Source organism: Sminthopsis crassicaudata, chromosome 1 (genome assembly GCF_048593235.1).
Source record: "Sminthopsis crassicaudata isolate SCR6 chromosome 1, ASM4859323v1, whole genome shotgun sequence".
Taxonomy (NCBI): Eukaryota; Metazoa; Chordata; class Mammalia; order Dasyuromorphia; family Dasyuridae; genus Sminthopsis; species Sminthopsis crassicaudata.
Genome location: NC_133617.1, coordinates 510,164,981 through 510,185,632, shown reverse-complemented (window position 1 = coordinate 510,185,632; position 20,652 = coordinate 510,164,981). Strand labels below are relative to the sequence as shown.

Sequence of the window (20,652 nt, the reverse complement as noted above, 5' to 3'; positions counted from 1 at the left end):
AGACCACAGGCACTGAGAGCACTTCCCCTAAACAAGGGACTAGGGTGCAGAAAGTTGACTTCAAGTTTGTCCAATGGAAGAGACCCAAGCTTACGACTGTGGTGTCAGGGCAGGGCCAAAGGAGTGTAGAAGTGCCTTAGTGTTACAGTAGCTAATAAAGTTGTCAGGAGCCCAAACAAGCTAACAAAGCAGGGCTTAGACAGCCATTCCTTCCAATAAGGTGGCTTGTAGGCAGCAGAGGTGCAAAGCTCACTGTATAACTATTCTAGAGTCACACATGCAATACATTAACAAAACACTTTCTCCAGTGGTCAGGGAGCAACTGTTCCTAGTACAAAATCCTTTTAAAGCATGAGAGTTAAGGAGATGGGAGAACCAAAGAAGGATATCCTCAATGTCTTCCTGTAAGATTATTGAACATCAGTGTTAAGCCTACATAAGAGAATCAAACTGCTGTGTGATCAATATCTGTATGATTTAATACGATTTTCATTGATACTCAACCCCTGGTCTCCTTCCTTCCTTTTAACTTCCTTTTTATTAACTAGATTTAGTGGAAGCCATATAGAAACTGCATTCCATCAGAGGGTGTACTCTCTACAACCCCTAATTTCTTCAGGATGGCAATGCAACCCTTTGCCAAAGAATTCAAGCTCTATCCAGCTAAGTGAGTAGAACCAAATCCACTAAAGAGCAATTGGCATGGGCTTACAACAAAAGGTCTTCTATGGGTATGCCTGGAAAGAGAGATCCCAAAGGACCTACATAATACAACAAACTGACAGGAAAAATTTTCTGGAACACTGGGAAATAATGCAAAATTTTTTAAAGTGCTTAGAAATCCCAAATATCCCAAGGTTTTTTTTTTTTTTTTTTTAAACTATATCAAGTTAATACATGTTGATGAACAACCAAAGGAGGGAAGTCATCAGACCACCATTTAGCCTCCTGAAGCCAAATTGGAAAAAGTCACAGTGAAAGGAAGAGACAAAAGAATGGAAAACCTCATGAGACTTGACATACCTTCTGCACTCATCTAGACTCTCCATTCAGGAGTCCAGGGGACAGATAAATAAAAGAGGTGGAAAGCAGAATTCTAGAGCAGGAGTGTGATATGATTTGGATCTATAATAGGAAACATCATGAGTAAGATGTTTCTCTATTTTACCCCATCCTGACCCCAAGGATCCTCCATTGTCTCCTGCTAAATATTTGGCTATAAGGCAAGGGAAATAGGAAACCATCTTGAAAAATCATTTCAAGGCTGGGCAGCAGCTTTCTCTGCCCTACTTGGTTTCCAATATGAGAAAAATGAGCTCATGCATTTATGATTTTCAGGAGGAACTAGGGAGGTAGGGTGGGCGGGAGCAAGGGGAAGGAAAGGTGGGTTTCAGTAGCAGCAGCCAATTTCACACAGCCTAGAAAGGAAAAGGTGGTTAAAGCTAGTATTGAAGGGTGGGAAACTTAGAGGAAATAAAATAGGGTTTGAAGGAGAGATGGGTGAAGTTTCTTTTTTAGTGAGAATGGTATGACTGACTGGGAAGTAGGAAAGGGTAATAGATACAGGAGGGATGATGAAGAGTGAGCATTCTCCATAACTGAGGAGAGTACGGTGTGACCAGACAGTAGTGTTCTTCTGCACAGCACAAGGAAGGAGACCAAGAAAATGCATCACAGGGCAAAGAGGGCATCTTCAGATCGCTCTGGTTTTTTTCTTCCAGATGTGTTTATGGGTAATGTTGGTGCCTCCACAGGGGGGGAAGGTAGATTGGGGACCATTTCAGCAGCTTTGGCTCTTTCCTCAAGAAATTTGTCAAACTCTGCAACACAAAAGCATTTTGAGAGCTAGAATTACCACAGGAGCCCAGAATAAATGAATAAATATCAACTTTTTCCACAAGAAACTTAACTTCAAATGGTTTCCACTGCACCATCTATTTTTGAAGGCCATAAAACCATCACAGAGTACTAGATCTGGGAGTCAATATCTAAGTATAAATGCTCCTTCAGACATTTAATAATTTAATAATAGGTAAATCAATCCATCTGTCTCAGTCTTAATTTCTTCATTTGTAAAAGGGACTCATTGACCTCTAAAATTTCTTCCAGGTCTAGTCTAAAATCCTGTGAACTGACTTGTGTCTGAAGAACCAAAAAAAAAGATTTTTTTTTTTTTTAAGAAAATTCACTAACTAGTTTTTCATTTTCTGATTTGATCTTAACACTGTAAATTTGTTTCCCATGACTCCTCTATAACATGGACTCCTACACACTGCCCCCTGTCTCTTCCTACTGCGTGCTTCACTCAAAGTTTTGACCACACTGTCCCTAAAATCTATCCATTCAATACTCTCATCTCTTGTCTTTACTTATTCTTATCCCCATTCAGTTTTCATTCTTTAGCATAACTATTTTATGAAGTATTCTTTCCTAATTCTGGCTCACAATAATCTCTTTTTCTGAACCTCTTCAGAATTTAGCTTGCCAACAATTAGCACTTCTCTCTGTGTCTATGTTTATATACCATATACATATATATTTCATACATATATTCTCTTAGCATTGTACAATTTAAAATTTCATTACATAATGACTTGTACAACAGTTAGTTCACATGTATTCATCTTATATTCTTAATATATCAGCAAACTCCTGGTGCAAAGGAGTTGTAAAATTTTTGAATAAATGTATTACAAATTTATTTTTTAATATGCAAAATATATGCATTTCGTATTCCCCCCTATAGGCCCTAATATAATGCTATGAACAAAATGCTTAATGAATCCAAGTTGGTTCATTGCTGTTCTTTTTTTTTATTATAGATTTTTATTTACAAAACTTATGCATGGGTAATTTTTCAACATTGACAAAATCTTCTGTTCCAATTTTCCCCCTACTTCCCCCTCACTCCCTTCCCTAGATGGCAATACATGTTAAAATATGTTAAGTACATGTCCAATACATGTTAAAATATGTTAAAGTATACATTAAATCCAAATATATATATATATATATATATATATATATATATATATATATATATATATATATAGATAGATAGATAGATAGATAGATAGATAGATACACACACATACATATATAGTTATCTTGATGCACAAGAAAAATTGGATTTAGGACGAAAAAAAAATAATTGAAAAGGAGACCAAAAATGGAAGCAAACAATAGAAAGAGTGGAAATATTGTATTGTGGTCCACACTCATTTCCCATAGTTCTCTCTCTGGGTGTAGTTGACTCTCTTCATTACTAAACAATTGGAACTAGTTTGAATCATCTCATTGTTGAAGAGAGCCACATCCATCAGAACTGATCATCATATAATTTTGTTTGCTGTCGTGTATAATGATTTTCTGGTTCTGCTCATTTTACTTGGCATCAATTTATGTAAGTCTCTTCAGGTCTCTCTGAAATCATTCTATTGGTAATTTCTTACAAAACAATAATATTCCATAACATTCATACACTACAAATTATTCAGCCATTCTCCAATTGATGGGCATCCATGCAGTTTCCAGTTTCTAGCTACATAAAGAGGGTTGCCACAAATATTTTTGTACATGTGGGTCCCTTTCCCTCCTTTAAGATCTCTTTGGAATATAAGCCTAGTAGAAACACTGATGGTTCAAAGTGTATGCATAGTTTGATAACTTTTTGAGCATAATTCCAAATTCAATTGCTGCTCTTTTGGTGGGCAGCATATCAGATAAGAATCTGGCCTAAGACCTGGGATATTTTAAAAAAATTATTATAGCTTTTTATTTACAAGACATATGCATGGGTAAATTTTCAGCATTGACAGTTGCAAAACCTTCTGTTCCAACTTTTCCCCTCCTCCCCCCCACTCCCCTAGATGGCAGGTAGACCAATATATGTTAAATACGTTAAAGTATAAGTTAAAAACAATATATGTATACATGTCCATATAGTTATTTTGCTGCACAAGAAAAATCGGACTTTGAAATAAGGTAAAATTAACCTGAGAAGGAAATAAAAAATGCGAACAGACAAAAACAAAGGGAGTAGAAATGCTATGTAGTGGTTCATATTCATTTCCCAGAGTTCTTTCACTGAGTGTAGCTCATTCTATTCATTATTGAACAATTGGAACTGATTTGGTTCATCTCATTGTTGAAGAAAGCCACGTCCATCAAAATTGATCATCATATAGTATTGTTGTTGAAGTGTTTAATGATCTTTTAGACCTGGGATATTTTGGAAGAATAAGCTGAGCTACAAATGACCTAAAGTACTAGATGAGGTTTCCTGAACAAATTAAGAAATTACTGGAAGTTACTTGGCTGCATCTATTGGGAAAAGAGATACAATGGCAATAACACTACAGTCTGAATACCAGACCCCTTCTGAGAGGAGGTTTTGATAAGAGAGGGGAGAGAGAAGAGGTTACCTGAAGGGGAAAAAGGAAAAGTATTGGAGGTACTGAAGCCCAACCTTAGTGATAGAGAGAAGGAAATAGGAGTTCCAAAGAGGGATTACATGGTTTATACAGTGAATTATCGGTGAAGCTTAGATTAGAACCCAGTCTCCTGCCTCTCAGTGCACAGCTTTCTCTACTACATATCAAAGTGAAAAAGGCTACACTAGGTTAAAGATGTAATGGTTATGGGGTGGGATGGATGGGAGGAAAGATAGGCATCAGGGTTGAATTCTTTTGTTGGAGGTACCACTTTACCAAAATGGAGAAAAATGAAAGGCTACTATGGGATTGTTTAGGGAGTTAAGAAAAAAGCTGGGGGGCAGCTAGGTGGCCCAGTGGATAGAGCACCAGTCCTGAATTCAGGAGGACCTGAGTTCAAATCTGGTCTCAGACACTTAACACTTCCTAGCTGTGTGACCCTGGGAAAGTCACTTAACCCTAGCCTCAGGAAAAAAAAAAAAAAAAAGAAAAAAGCTGGGACAAAGACAAAACAAAACAAAAACAAAAAACTACTTCCTAACAAATCAACTGTCAAAAAAAAAAAAAAAAAAAAAGTTCCTTTTTGGCTTGTTTGATTGGGCTAGGGTGGGGGAGTATAGCCAGGGTAGGATTTATACACTGTACAGTTAGAGTACAAAGACAATACAACTAGACAGGACTTGTTCCTTAATATTTTTTCTAGGAGTGTTGTACCTTAAGCCACAGAATGGACAGGGCTCACAAAACTTGCCCTGCTATGCCTCTAACATGCAAATGTAACCTGAGTCTTTTGGTTGAGTTACTGGGCTGCTAGGATATTAAATTCAAAAAGAGGGAAAGGGCTGGTAAGTTTTGGGAGTTTTTCTGCTTTTAAAAAACTCATTTTACAAAGGTTCCAGTAGGTAAGCTAAAGAGGAAATTAAACACTACAGAATTTATTCAGTTTTATGTCTCCCAGGCTCCTAAAAGGTCATACTTGATGTGGCCCAGTAGCAAATACACCAGACCTGAGTAAAGAGACCTGGTTTTTAGTTCAAGGTCTGCTATCACCAGCTAACAATAGGCAAATCACTTCCTTCTCTGGACTTCAGGCAACAAAAGATTGGACTAAATGGAAGGTTTTTAAGGCTTCTTTATTCTCTAATATTCTCGTGCTCTTCCTGGGCTGGCTTGAGAGCTCCAAATATTGGCTATGACTTCATATACAATTTTCCCTATGCTATCAAAGACCTCACTATACTTGGTTTGGGGACAGTGGACAATGGCAAAAATCTCATGTTATAAGATCTTCTCCTCTTGGTGGCAAAGTGAAGCTCATCTCAATGGAAAACTTAATTTCCTTTTTTAGAAAAATGTTAATTGGGAGCTTTTGCAATCTTCTATGGTAGGTTTCTTTCTTAGGGAGAAGGGAAAGAGAAGACAATACTGTTGATCACCTAACTTAATTTTAACCAAGAGAGCAATTCAAATTCATCAAAAAGAGGTAGGGGAAGGAATAATAAGAAGAAGTAGTGGAAGGAGCTCAAAATCAGCATAATGAATAAACTGCTCAATTTCCAAACTACTTTAATTAAAAAATTAAGTAGCTTACTCCTATTATTTCTGTAAGTACTCAGTCTCTAAGGCTTCACCTGAGTTTTCTCCCTGGATGGTTGATGCAGTTCAGTCACAATGCTCCAATGCCATTCTCTTCCCTGACTTTGAAGAGAACACTTCCACTGTTATAATGGCTCTGACTCTGGTTGGTTCTAGGCAAGAATAGGCTTGGGGGGAGTGGAAAGAGAAATTGGCAGGCTCACATATTGTCTTATGCTGGTATTTGACTTTTCATACATGTCTCCCCAATTGGACTGTGAATTCCTTAGAGGAACCACGTGTTATTTTTTTTCCTGTAATTGTCATAATGCCTCAAATGGACTTGAGTCAATGCTCACTAACTAAGCATGTTGAAAAAAAAAAATCTTTGGCAGCAAAGGTCATTTTGTGTGCGACATGCTTACCTTCACTGGTGACTCCTTCCTCCGGCTCATCACCTTTCTGTGATGGGAACAAAGACAAGTAGAATTAGTGTCCCCAGGGGTGTTCTAGCCCTTCAATTTCCACTTTATCTTTTCCACTGTCCTCTCTGGTCCATGGAAACACAGCATGGCTGGTATATTTACAACCAGGGCCTTTAGATTCTCAAGAGCTAGGCAGAATAGGGAAAGGTATGCAGCTCTCTTTTTGCTATAAAACAAGTATCATCCAATCCAAGTCAAGGGATGAATCACATGACATCCCCATTAGGGTTCTGTGATGTTTCTCTCAGGTCATAAGGTGGCAGAAACTATGAGCATATGCTACAGATGATGAATACTGACTGTTCTAACTGCAATTAATTTCCATTCCTTCTTTTAGCCTCTTTATTTCTGAAGAAAAGAAAAGCTACTGAAGAGGAAGAAATACATCCTTTGTGAAAGCTATGTTTCTCAGCCTTTTTGAAATTGTGAAATACTACTGGATCTTACCAGGCTCCTATCACCTCCAATACTTACTGTATTTTTAAATTAGAAATTTTAATTAAAGTTAATTATAATTATTTCATTTTGAGAATTTCATTATACTCACAGATATGATTGACCCACTCTGGAGTGTTATAAAACCAGGGTAGAAACTGACAGTTTAGAAACAATTAACAAACTCCCATGGATCTTATTCTCATACCATATATCTCCCTTGCCAAAGAAAACTATAACATGAAAGGTTTTTGGGAAGGTGAATGGGAAGCGAAAAGCACCCCAGGTTAATAAGGAAGCTATATATTTTTACTTTCATGAAAAAGAAACTGATAGACTATATTAGATTTTAAGTACTGTTTTACTTGACAATGAACTGCTTTGGAAAGTCTCATTTTCTTTGAAGTTGGCACAAGTGCTTGAGATGAGTGGGAGAGGTCTTGGTTTTGTTCTGGCTCTGTCATGGATTCATCTAACAATAGTGGAAGGAAATTAAAGGTTGCTAAATAGTTGTGCCTTCTAACATCTGGGCAGTTGATGCAACTAGTGCTATGGGAGAACAGTTTGTTAGGGGACAGTCTAGATATTGGAATCATTCTCCATGAAACACGAGCACCATCAAGTCTTCCTCATCATCTCACTGGCAATGTAATTTCTAATAGTATAAAGGGTGATTTTTTTTCTCCCCTATATTCTTAATAATTATGGTAGAAACACTGCTCATAGAGGAAAGGGTCTTAAAATTCAATTACAAATCAAAGAGACACATGGGGGAAGTCTGATGGAGGTTTAAAAACAAACAAACAAACAAACAAACAAACAAACAAACAAACAAACCAACCAACAAACAAACCCTGAAGGTTGGGGAAAGAGAGGAAGGGGAAAGAAGGGAGAATGAGTTTTCAATCATATATGAGACTTAGAATATACTACAGATTGACTGGAACTTCAGATAGAAGCACCCTGCTAAGCTGGAAAGACCAGACACTCATGTAGACTACCTGCTATTGAAGGCAAACTTTTTACTGACTTTGTTAGTATATAAAATGGATAACTCTAGTTTTCAGGGAAGGGAGATTAAGAAGAAAAAAAAATATATATATATATATATAAAAAGTCAAAAATCTCACCAGGTCCGTACTGAGCCACACCTCAATGTCATCCATGACAGAGGACTGCGCAACAGGGATCTATGGAATGCAGCAAAGAGGGCCACCGAGCCAGGCAAAACCCACAAACAGCCAGGGCAAAAAGAAAACAAAATACCGGGTACAAAATTAAATAATCAAAAACCACCCGCCTCCCCAACCAAACTCAAAATATACTGAGCAAAACATGACCAACAAGGCACACAAATTTAAACATAAGAATGCATTGAAACAGCAACCAAATATGTAAGAGCAACATGTGAAGTAAATCATAAATAGGCAGGGTAAACCAAACAAGGAGTGGAAGGAGAGAAATCATAAAAAGTGGAGCAAACCAAAAGGGATACTAAGGTAGGGGAGGGAACACATGGCAGTACACGTTCTTAAAATGGATAACTTTTTGACTCTTATTTTAGTCTTTGAAAAGAATCAACTAAGTCAACGCTTAGGATTGTGGAAAGCCACAATCTCAGATACTAATCCTGGAATTTTGCTAAATTCTGGATTTCAATTAACCAAACTGTAAATATATAGTAACTGCATTGACTGTCACTAGTCAGCATCAGTATTAGAGTTTGGAATCCAACTGATGCGAGTTCTTATCTCTGAGATTCCTGTCAGGTCTGATCTGACAACTGAACTGTTAGTGGCAGTGGAAAACACTGGTACTACAGACAAGGGTGACCGTGGGTGGCCAACCTGCTGAAAATGAAAGGTTTTAAAGCATTTATTTGAAGATTACTTCTGGCTCTTTCATTTGTCTAGTCAAAAGAATTTTGAAATTTTTTGTTGATGGGAAGGAGTGGAAGGGAGAGGAATGAGATGGATAGGTGTGACAATAAGGAGAGATGAGGGTGTTCTGAGGATAGGAAATAGTAATCCTGACCTGGGCTCTAGAATAGTTTTTATAAAGTGGGTCTCACATTTCCCTGGAAGCATAGAAGATTGAGGAGGTTTCCAGAAGGAGGAAGAATTTTGTCTGTTGTTTTTATTTTCAACCTAATGGTTTATTTAATTGTCTGAGAATTTAAGCAGATTGAATGGTCAAAATCTCTCATCAAAAATTTTAAAATAAACAGACCAAAAAAACCTCTCCACAATTATTTCTGGGAACAAAGCAGGAGTTAGTCACTTTTCTAGGCACAAATACCTGATATGATGATGTGCTAAAAATCCTTAGTGTGGGCAATAAAGTAATGTCCACACAAGCAAAATATGCTTATTTCTAAATGGTTGATAAATGTGCCTTTCTTTCACATATACATGCAGATACATAAATCGTGCCAATTTTTAGAGTTTTTAAATTTTTAAATGAGGACATTCAGCCTCTGGGAAATTATAAAATGCTAGTACTCAAGAATTATTGCTTTGAAAGTAAAGAATTATCTCAAACATAGTGATAATTTAGGAATTTATAGATAGCTATGTCACATTTTTATACCTTTTTCATACCTTGTTGGGGAGTGTAATGGAAAAAGCCCAGAACCTGAAAAAAGACTTAGATTTGAGTTCCTGTTCCATCACTTATTAGCTCTGTAGCCTTAAGCAGGTCACATTATCTGTATATTTTAGTGTGTTTACATACAGCTCTATATCTACATAGTGTTTGGAATAATATTTTCACTCCTCCCTCAATTCACAGAGTTATTTCTGAGAAAGATGCCTCATAAGCCATCAAGAATTATAGAAACAGGGAACAGCTAGGTGGTGCAGTGATAGCACACCAGCCCTGATGTCAGGAGAACCTGAGTTTAAATCTGGCCTCAGATACTTAACACTTCTACTTGCTAGGTGTGTGACCTTGGGCAAGTCACTTAACCCCAATTGCCTCAGCAAAAAAATTAAAAAAAAAAAATTAAAAAAAAAAAATATATATATATATAAATAAATAAGGATCATCATTATTGTCTTCTGCTTTCTTCAAGATAAAAAAGTGTTTGCTAGGATGTATAGTTTTTTAAAATATTATTTCCAAGGCTCAGATGCTTATTCAGATACTCCTGACTTTTCTGTGAATTCCTCTCCAACATTCTTTCTGTTATTTAGTCATGTCTGACTCTCCATGATCCCATTTGGTGTTTTCTTGGCAAAGAACTACAGAAGTTTGCCATTTTCTTCTCCAGCTCATTTCCAGATGAGAAAATGGAGACAAATAGGGCTAAGTGATTTGCCCAGAGTCACATAGCTAAGTAAGTGTTTGAGGTCATATTTGAACTCAAGTAGATGAGTTTTCTTTACTCCAGGCTCAGAACCTCTATCCACTGGGCCTTTTAGCTATCTTTCAATATTTCTTCCCCTCTCCAATTAGTTACATGAGGGAAGGAATTCTTTTTTTTTTTTTTTTTTTCTTTTACTGAAAGCTAATATGGCCTAAGAACAAATGAGTTTAATACTGAATCTCCTCAGGATGGTGATTTCAGGAAAATCCAAAAGTTAGAGCGTGGGGGAAATTGTTCACTCTTTTTGATTTACCAACAAGTAATGTACAAATCATGTAGGAGGAATCCAAATGATTAAATATGTCTATAGGTGTTTTTAAAGTGAAATCTGAAATCAGATCAAAGAAAAACAGAATAATGTAATAAAAGAACATTCTATGTTTACTTTTACTATGAAAGGAGGGCTTTAGATGACCTCTTAAGGTTCCTTACAGTTTTAAATCCTATAATCCAATGGAATCTATGACTGGGACCCAGGGGAGTTAGATTCTAGTTCTCAATTAGTTGTATGAACTTAATAAGTCATTACCCATCTTTTAGACGAGTGGGTTGGACTAGCGGAACTCAAGTCTTTTCTAGCTCTAACATTTTAGGATTCTATAATTAAAAGGCAAATCATTCAACTCTGTGGTGCACTGGCTTTCTAATTTGGGAAACAAATGACTCAGAAATTGCTGGAATGAAGTAGTTACTGTATGAAAGGTCATTCATTCACTCATTTATTCAACAAGCATATTTAAAGGGCCTACAATAATAACATTAATACTTGCTGGATGTACAAGACAAAAATCAGACAGTCCTTGCTCTTAAGGAACTTTCCCTTTCTAATGGTCAGGAGACTCCAGAGCAGGAATTTCCATCAAATATATTTGTTAACAGACATACTACAGAGATTTGGTTATGCACAGATGAGCTATTTGAACCTTCATATCCTAATAAACACTCTCCTATAATACTAGATGATTTCTAATCACATATATGTGGTCAGACATAAACCTGAACAGGACACTGTTTTAAAAAGGAAAAGAAGTTTTTCCTGTCCTTGTGAATGGCTATAGAAACACTAATTCAAAGGAAACTGATAGTGAGGAATAGAAAAAGTTTTATTCTCCAGGGGCTAACAAGCTAGGAAAAGACTGTACAGCAGAATTGGAAGGGATTGCAGAGGTCATAATAATAATAATTGATATTGATAAAGTATTTTAAGGTTTGGAAAGCATTTTATATACACTATGTCATTTGAACCTCATAACTACCTCCACGAAATAAGTACTACAAATATTAAATCCATTTTATAGATGAGAAACTGGGCCCCAGAGAAGTCAAGCAACTTGCCTACAGTAACACAACTGGGAGGATCAGTAATGGGGCTTGAACCCAAGACTTTCTGATTGTACTACAATTGCTCAATTCCAACCCATCCTATGCTAGAACAGGAATCATACTGCAAGTGCTCTGCTAAGTGGTCATCTAGTTTCTAGTTGAAGATATGTAGGGAAGAACTCGCTACACAAGAAGCTCACTCTTTTGGGGACAGTTATGATTTTAAGTTTTTCTTACTTTGAATTAGAAATGGATTCTTCATTTTCTACTCCTTGCTACTAATTCTGCCTTTTGGAGCGGAACATTTTTAGGGTTTCTTTCTAAAGTAAATGCTCTGATGTCTTAAGGAACTTAAACCATTGCCATCTACTAGAGGTAGTAGGAACAAGCAACATATTTAAGAGTCCCTTTAGCTGGCCTCCAGTCTTAATTCTGCCTAGCTATACTATTCATGTGAACTAAGCAACACTATTCTGAGCTTGTTTCCTCATTTGTAGGCAGTTGGATTAAATGATCTCTAGTGTCTTTTCTAAACTCTGACACTCTAGGTTTCTGGGATGTTGTACTACAATTAAAGCTAAATGTTGCCATTACTAGAATGGGCTAGGAATGAGTTAGGAAAAGGCAGGATCACATGATTTATGTGAGATCATATCCAGAGGATCCCTTCACTACCGTCTTTCTTTGATTGCTCTTTTGAGTTGATCTTGAGTTCTCAAAGTCTGTCAACGAAACAAATAATTTCATCAAGTTCGACTAAGACAGAAAGACTTTTGAATATGATCTGGTATCTATGTGGCTGAAGGACAGACCTAGCCAAATTTGGAGAAGCTCATCTGACTGCATTGTGTGCAAGATGAGTTTTTTTTTTTAATCATAGCAATTCTTGAAGAACATATACTAAATTATAGAGAGGTTTTGATTGAGCACCAATCAAAATATTCACACTACCAAATCACAGACTCTTGATATGTACAAAGGTCTAGATTTTATTTTTTAATCCATGTGTCCAGCTGCTCCAATGACAGAGACAACAAAAACAAACCAAAGAAACTAAACAGATCAATTTTAGAAGGCCTGAATCATATTTCACTTCCTCAGTGAATATTTCATGACCACTCTGATTTAAAGAATTCTCTTCTTTTGGATTCCAATAGCACTTATTTGTCTGTACCATTCCTATCACAATTAATCATGCCTAGATTGGTAACATCTCTTCTATTGTTGGTCTTAAGCTGCTATTTAAATCTTAAATTGCTTTTTAACTATCTTTCAAGCTTATATCTTATCTGGCCAACTAGATGGTAGGTTCATTTATAGGAAGCTGTATCTCATAGCTTTATCTCCTCCAAAGTGCCTTTCACAAGGCTGAGTATTCAATAAATCTTTTTTTTTTTTTTTTTTTTTTTTTTTAAAGTTGGATAAAGACAAAGGGGTAAAATGGGAAGGAGAGAGGAGCAAAATGCAAAGGAAAAGTTACATGGGAACGAGTGATTGGGAAATGTGTAAAAAACTCAATACCTGTTATTTATTGACTTCTGAGATCAAAGGATTTAATTTAATTCTGCAATTTATATAACTGGTGCCACTTAACAAGAGATAGTAAAATACTTCTCTAAACCCCAGGATTCACTCAGACCTAGGGCTATAACAGCTTCTTCCTCCTGTTCTCACTCAGTGGTACAAAAAGTTACCAAATAAAGAACTTGCACTATGGAGATTTAGAAAGACTGGGGTTTTCCATTCTATTGTAAATAGTGGCAAAGCATTTAATACATATTGTTAAAAACAATAACAAAAACTACAGTCAGGCAGAAGAGATACCAGGTTAAAAGTAACTGTTAGTTTTTTTTTGTTGTTGTAAGGGGTATAGGGAAATTAGAGAACTCTATTGCATTTACATGGCAAGGAAGCAGCCTGTGTCAATGGAGGCAGATGTTGGCTCCAGTTCACTCAGCCAGCAGGGCTGTCTACAGGAAGGCTGCAGTATCCTTTTTTACAGGAGTAATGACCACAAGGCAAAATAGTAAAGATAAAGAAAAGGGAATAGATTCTTCCAATTCAGTCAAAGAATTACATGGAGTTATAAAGAGATCATAGAATTAATTCCCAATTTTCCCGTCTAATTCCCAGTATTTTGAGGGAGAGAGAGAGTGTGTGTGTGTGTGTGTGTGTGTGTGTGTGAGTGTGTGTTGTGTGTGTGTGTGTGAGAGAGAGAGAGAGAGAGATAGAGAGAGAGAGAGAGAGAGAGAGAGAGAGAGAGAGAGAGAGAGAGAGAGAGATGTAGAAGAGCTGATACAACTTAGAAGAGATCATATGTTTCAGTATACTTGGAGTTCCATGGTTATGTCCTCCCCAAACTGCTTTCACATGGTAAGCTTATACTGGTTTGTATTTTAGGGGATTCTAAGGTCAATTAGAAAAAAATACTAAAAATACTAGCTACTTAAGGATTCCTAAATATGACTATTATTAGAGTATTGTTGAGTATTTTCAACATCCTTAAAGCCTCTATTCAGCCACTAAGCCTAGTTTAGAGGTTCCAGCGGAGGAGTTTAGAGGTCCCTCAAGTAGGAGCTAATATTTTCAAAAACTGAGATGGATAAAACTCTCCAAATTAAAGAAAATCATGCTTATATATTTATTTATTTATTGGTGAGGCAACTGGGATTAAGTGACTTGCCCACAATCACACAGCTAGTAAGTGTTAAGTGTCTGAGATCATATTTGAACTCAGGTCCTCTGTATCCACTGTACCACCTAGCTGCCCCAATTATGCTAATTTAAACCCAATTTATCACTAATTGTTGCATATCCCTTCCACATATCACATACAGAGTTAGCATTATGTTCTTTGTGTCCTCACAGGTGCTTTTTTTTTCTTTTTCCCTCCCCCCAAGATTTTCAGCCCTCTGAATTTAGGGACCATGCTTTCCTAGTTTTTCAATATCTCTGTAAGCTCCCCCATTTCCACACCCAAACTTGCTAAGATAATGCTTTATATGTAGCAGGAATTCAATAAGTATTGATAAAATGTAAAATGGCTACCCAAAAGTCAAATACAATGGAAGCCATGGGTAGAAAGCAAAGAATTTATATTTTATAGGTCAATATCTATTTAAGCCTAAGGACTAAGGGCACTTTAAAAGGAAAGAGAGCTCATCTCAATTTCAAGTTTTCAAAGTGCATGTGCAACATGAATGTTCTTTGTTGACTGGTTTACTTTTAGTTAATTCTTTTAAAAGTATCACTTCCCAGAACTAAATCACCTGTAAAACTTGGGTTTATCCTGGAAAATCAGATACTGCATATGGCTATCAAGACAGTAAAAGGAAGAAAAGGGATTCACTGCCCATTCCAAGCTTATTTTAAAAATTAAGGGCAACATAAATAGCATCTGAAAAGTACTTCAGGTGTTTTACTAGTCTGGAAGGCTAGTTTAAGAATATTATAACAAAGCAGAAATTTGGCTCTCAAAAGAAACCTTGTACTGTCTGATTCACAAAGGTTCAGTAGATTGGGGAAGGTAAATAGAAGATGATTATTACAAAGGCAGGGATGGGGGAGGTAAGGAGGAGGGAGGGACAATAGGAGATTTTGCTTTTACTGGTGATATCTCACCATTCCTTGTGTAATTAGCCACTTGTCTATAGGCTCCATGTCGGAGTTCCCACTTTTACCTCTCCTCTGGGCAGAGAAAAGAAATGTCCCAGAAAGAAAGAAATCACAGCAATACTCATGACAAAAAAAGTTAATAGTGTACCAGCAGTGAAAGAAAAGTTACTGTTCATATTCACTTATTTATTCAATTAAAAACCCATGAAAACCCACAATGTTTCCCTCAGTCCCTCTGTAAAAGAGAAAAAAGGTTTAGTGATCAAGAAGAAACTCACTATTATACATCATCATAAATACTTAATTGGAGAGATATACTTCCCAGAGAGTTAACTTGTTTTTATATAATTTCCAAGTCTCTTAACAGATGACAGAATTTGGCTTCTTCCAATCAAGAAATATAGAAATCAAGCAATTAAAAACCCATTATTTGATAAGACAGAAATTAGGATCTTTGAAAACAGTGGGGCGATCCAAGCCGCTAACTTAAACAGGTTAAAGTTTATCACATCCACTAAATCTACCAGGATTGCAATACTTTGACCAGTCAACTTATATAGTTGCTCTAAGTCTTCTGAAATGATAAACATTGGGTACAAAGGAACATTTATGCCAGTGTGAATGACAGAAAACACCTTGTTCCTAGCACTGCTGATATTAGCAAGATTTTGGGCCAAAGTGTTCACCATCAAGGAAAAAAAGTATTTATTCCTGATCACTACAGTTGTAATTCAAAACCTGGATGGGTTCTTTTACTCTGAATATTAGTTTTCCCATACTAGCTCAATTAAAAAATAGCTACACATTTATATCTGGATTTTCACATTTCATTTAGCAAAAAAAAGAAAAAAAAAAAAAAAGGAGAGGTTGTGATATTGGAAATGCTTTGGGTCAGCCAATGTGATCAGGGCTGCTGCAGTTCAGTAACCTTATGGGGAAAGCAAAGCCCAGAATTATTATGAAACAGACCCAGGTCCTGGCAGATGTTGGATTAGCTCTTCAATGCTCCCTAGTGGCTGATATAGAGAGGGACACTGCTGTTGTGATTCATCAAACGTTCTACTGGTAGATTCTACATTGCTATTTGTTTTGTTTTTCTGCAGGAGGCAAAACTGAATGGAATATTACTGTGTTGTATGCCTGCAAATTCATTTAAACAAAATAAAGATTTAAGAAATGGCAATGTTAATAGTAAGAGGCCAATGTCCTTTTATACTCCTTCCTGGGTAAGAATAGATTGGACCTGTGGGAAAGTTTCCTACCATGTTGCCTATCTCCCACAAACTTCCACATCCTTCACCATACCCTTATCCCCCACATATCCTCTACCCTCTCAGCTCTAGTAAGGGTGGGGGTAGAGGGATGCTTAAATAGGCAGAAAAGCCCTCATTTTTCTCTTCTGGTTGCTTTCTCTTCATTTTTCTCAAAATGTTATTTGATCCCCCTTGTAAGAAGTCACATGAGGTGAGGGGTAAGGAGTGATACTTATAAACAAGGACCTTCTCAAATTCTATTAGAAATTTAATTTTGGGTGAATTCTCTCTAATTCTGCAAATAGTCATGACCATTCACTTACCCAACTCTTCTTTTTTGTTATAAGAACTCAAAAAAATTAAATATCTCAAGATTGGTACCTCATATAGGTTTAATACTTCTTAATAATCATGCTAACAATACAAACTACATGCTCCTTCTTTGTGAAACTCCTTCCTTAAGTAAATATAATATTTCTAAATAACCTCTTTCACTGGATTTTTCTCTCCCTGAAGAACAAAATATCAAAACAGTCCAAGCTGGAGGTCAAATTCTAAGTTGTGCCCCAATAACAGGGCTACAGCTCTTTATGTATAGTTCAATGAAGGACTATCCTGTTCATTGCTAAGAGGAGCTCTCCCTTTTTTTAGCTGGATTTATTCAACAATTCTTTTCTTTTGGGGAGCTTTGTTTTCAAACATCTTTTTTTCCACATGGGGAAACAGGTTTAAAAACCTACCACTCCAGTGTTCTGTTTTCGAACATCTAATGCAGAGGCCAGTCCTCCCACAGCTTGAGGATCCTCATAAGTGACTCTAGAAACAAAGCAAAGGCAAACAATTTTATTTCAAGCTAATGATGATGGAGGCTAAGTTTCTATTCTGAATGATTTGAAATGTAGTCCCCTTCTTGAATATACAAGAAAGTCTTCCCAATGGCTCTGTGGGGAAGAAATTAAGGGATCATGTTACCTTACTGATATATGACAGGAATTAGGAGAATTAGGTATTAACTGTGGCCTGAGTCTTAATTTCCTGAGACTTTTCTCTCATTTGAAAAACACATACACTGATCTCACTGGGATGCTTCCGAGGTTTTGTAACAGAATGTCTGAATTCAGTAGTATGAAATATAATTGAGACTAGATTTATGTAGAAATTCAAAGTTAATGCTAATTATTATTAAAAACAAAGAAACTTCATTTGCAGGTTTAAGAACAAAGGCTTCTGAATAATGGGGCTCTGGAGCTATCATATCTATGAAAAAGAAGGGCAGTCTCTTCTCCCCTCCCTCCTATTCCAGTTTTTCTTTTCTCTGTTACACAAACAATTGGTTCCAATGAAGTTGCCAAAATGAGAGAGATGGACTACTGTTCTGTCTTTAGAATCTTGGAATATGTCCATAACCAACATTTATATAGTACTTTCAAGACTGCAAGGGGCTTTATAGGCATTATCTTATTTGGTCTTCATAATAATTCTGTGAGGTAGATGCATATTCTAGAGATAAAGAAACCTACTCCAAGTTCAGAGTTCTCTCCAACGTGCCACCTAGTTGCTCAGGTTTGTTTCTAATCAAAAGGGACAAAGAAGGTTGCTGAAAATAGGACCTAATACTCCCTATGAGCAAAAGGCAGTGGTGCCCCTAAGGGAAAGACAGAGATGGCATGAAAAAGCATCCTTACTTGGGAAAAATTTTGAAAAAAAGCCAAAGCAAAATAAAAAGCCAAAAAGTTTGAAAGAATCCAAGAAAGTGCCTGCTGTAGAAACAATATCACAGCTTCCATGTCTCTATCAAATGCTGATGTTTAGGTAAGAGATCAGGGAGGTACTCTATATTGATCTTCCTCAAAGTTAATATAAACTGCATGTAAAACTCTTTTTTTTTTTCAGTTCCAATTTATACAGTAACCTATTTTACTCAATATAATCTCCAAGGGCAGGTTGTGGGGTTTGTTTTATTTTGAACAGTGATTTAGAGAAAGAAGAAAAAAAGAAAAGTCCCTGTTTGTAATGGACACTGCTACCAAATAAACTCCTCTACTGGGGAGAAAAGGAATTTCATTTAATATCCTTACCAGGCCAAATCTTCAGTCCCACATTTCAAAGTTCTGGTTAGTATCGCTGGTCCTTATGAATAGAAACGCTTTTGTGTTGGCTTTTACCCAAGACTGAGTCAATTACTCTTCCTCCCAATTTCTTTAGAGTGCCACTAAAAAGCCCCCTACTTACGTCTTACGCTGTTCAGCCAAGGAGTTTCCTCTCGTCTGGGCAAACATATCAAAGTCATCCTGGGGGTTACAGTGCTGGAGAGAGCTGAGAGTTCCACTGACACTTTCTGTTCCCAAGTCTGAAGATGATGATAATTAACTGTCGGTCAGAGATATACCACTTTTCTCCAAGACAGAAAATGGGTTAAGGTGAACATTTTATACCAGATTGGAAGACATTCTGTTTATTTCTAGCATGCTCAGTGAGCAGGGAACAAGCTGCAGGGATGGGGATATGGGATTTGGATGAGGATAAATGTATTTTAATTATCAACCTGTAAGTGAATGGGAAAGTTTCAATTTACAGAAGAGGAGGGAAAGACCAGCAAGAAGGATCACAAGATCACAGATTTAGACCTAGAAGGGATTTCAGAAGCCATGCATTTTGCAGGACACTGAAGCTGCAAGAATTATGTGATTTGTCCAAGGTCAAACAGGTTATTTGATGAAAGTGAAAAAGAGAAAGGGATAGTAAAAAATCGTAGGCACTTATTTTCACCTGCTATTAACTATGGAACAGTGGAAATATGTTCAGATTTGTCCTAGTAGGTGAATTTTACAGAGCATGTATGGATATTCTCTGCCTAGTTTCAAACCAATAGGTGGTAATTTGGGGTCAGTTTTCAGCCAGAATGACTCAGGGCTTGGTAACAGGTGATGATGAAAACTCTTCTTAATGGCAAGAGGAATGGTTAAATGGAAACTGAGTATACATACAAAATGTGTGACACGCCAATCTCTCAGTCTCTTTTCCTTGATGATGATGAGAGCTACTTTTAGCTTCTGGTTGGGGGAAAAGCAGCTGCCCTATTTTTCACCCAGACACTGTGTCCATGAACACAGGAAGACCCAGTTTCTTTTGTGTTAGTTACTTCTGAGTCACCAGTTCTTTTGCCTCTACAACCAATTAAAAGAAGACTTTTTGTCATGACATAGTAGCACCTATGAATTATAATCCTAGAAACTGGATCCCCAAATTCCCCATGTTGGATTGCTGGAGTCAGGCAGGAAATATCTAAATATGTTTTATATTACTTCCTAGGATGAGCAAATCTAAGCATGTTCCCTTTGTTACCTTTATAGCTTACCATTATACATATAACAGTAGCAATCATTCTCATGCAGTTTTTTTGATAATGAAATCATAGGATTTAGTGAATTATTTAAATTTTCAGGTAGCTGCAATTTAATTAATTTTTAAAAATGATTCCCCAATACAAAAACAGTACAGAATTTGGAAAGTTGCTATGGAGTAGTGAGGAACAAACAGATCATAAATATGGTCAAAAACAAACTACATTGTTTTGAGAAAAATAATTATCCCCACGCTCATCTAACTGGAAAGAAGGGTAGGTAAATATTTAGAATTCTGCTTCACATAAATTCACTGGAAAATATGGCCTCTAATGATGTATGCGGATTGAAGAAATTCACAAAGAGAAAGACTTCATTAAATACAATACTTACCAAGACCGGCTAGTTGTGAGGAAAGAGAAGATGGTGGTGCTGTATTACCCACCATTGGACTCACAACAGCTGGAGAACCAGGACCAAGATCTATTAAATTATCTTCAGTTACTTCATTGAGGACCTGTCAGGATATTAGAGAGGCAGTAAACTTTTTGTTCCATATTTCTTGCTATAGAGTTAAAGAACAAGCAAGGTCATTACAAACTAGAATAGGAGTTGATAACCTGAGCATGCATACTATTTTCCAATTTTTAATAGCCTTCTGATTTTTAATGGCTTCCCGGCTGGTAGCCAGGTGGTAGCACCAGTGAAAAGTTGCCAATTCCTGAACCAGAGCAGGAACCAGGTGAATGTAAAAAGAAGTTAGAAATATCCTATCAATCAGACTTTGCTGGCATAATGTGATCACACTCAAATTTCAGAATA

The 20,652-nt window shown here is 36.7% G+C and overlaps 1 protein-coding gene across 4 annotated transcripts in view; it reads right to left on the bottom strand.

The window, feature by feature from the left end:
• Positions 1-811: 811 nt before the first annotated feature.
• Positions 812-20,652, bottom strand: part of TOM1L2 (target of myb1 like 2 membrane trafficking protein) — a 167,064-nt gene continuing 147,223 nt past the window's right edge. For 2 of the 4 annotated variants that reach the window (XM_074281569.1, XM_074281571.1), the window contains 6 exons: positions 20,224-20,347; positions 18,719-18,836; positions 17,227-17,302; positions 8,059-8,118; positions 6,434-6,470; positions 812-1,820 (listed from right to left, as the gene is read on the bottom strand). In XM_074281569.1, the coding sequence (XP_074137670.1) occupies positions 1,672-1,820; positions 6,434-6,470; positions 8,059-8,118; positions 17,227-17,302; positions 18,719-18,836; positions 20,224-20,347 (564 nt within the window). In that variant the 3' untranslated portion in view covers positions 812-1,671. Of the gene's footprint in view, positions 1,821-6,433; positions 6,471-8,058; positions 8,119-15,239; positions 15,306-17,226; positions 17,303-18,718; positions 18,837-20,223; positions 20,348-20,652 lie in introns of all 4 variants that reach the window. The other 2 variants (XM_074281572.1, XM_074281570.1) reach the window with 2 other exon arrangements.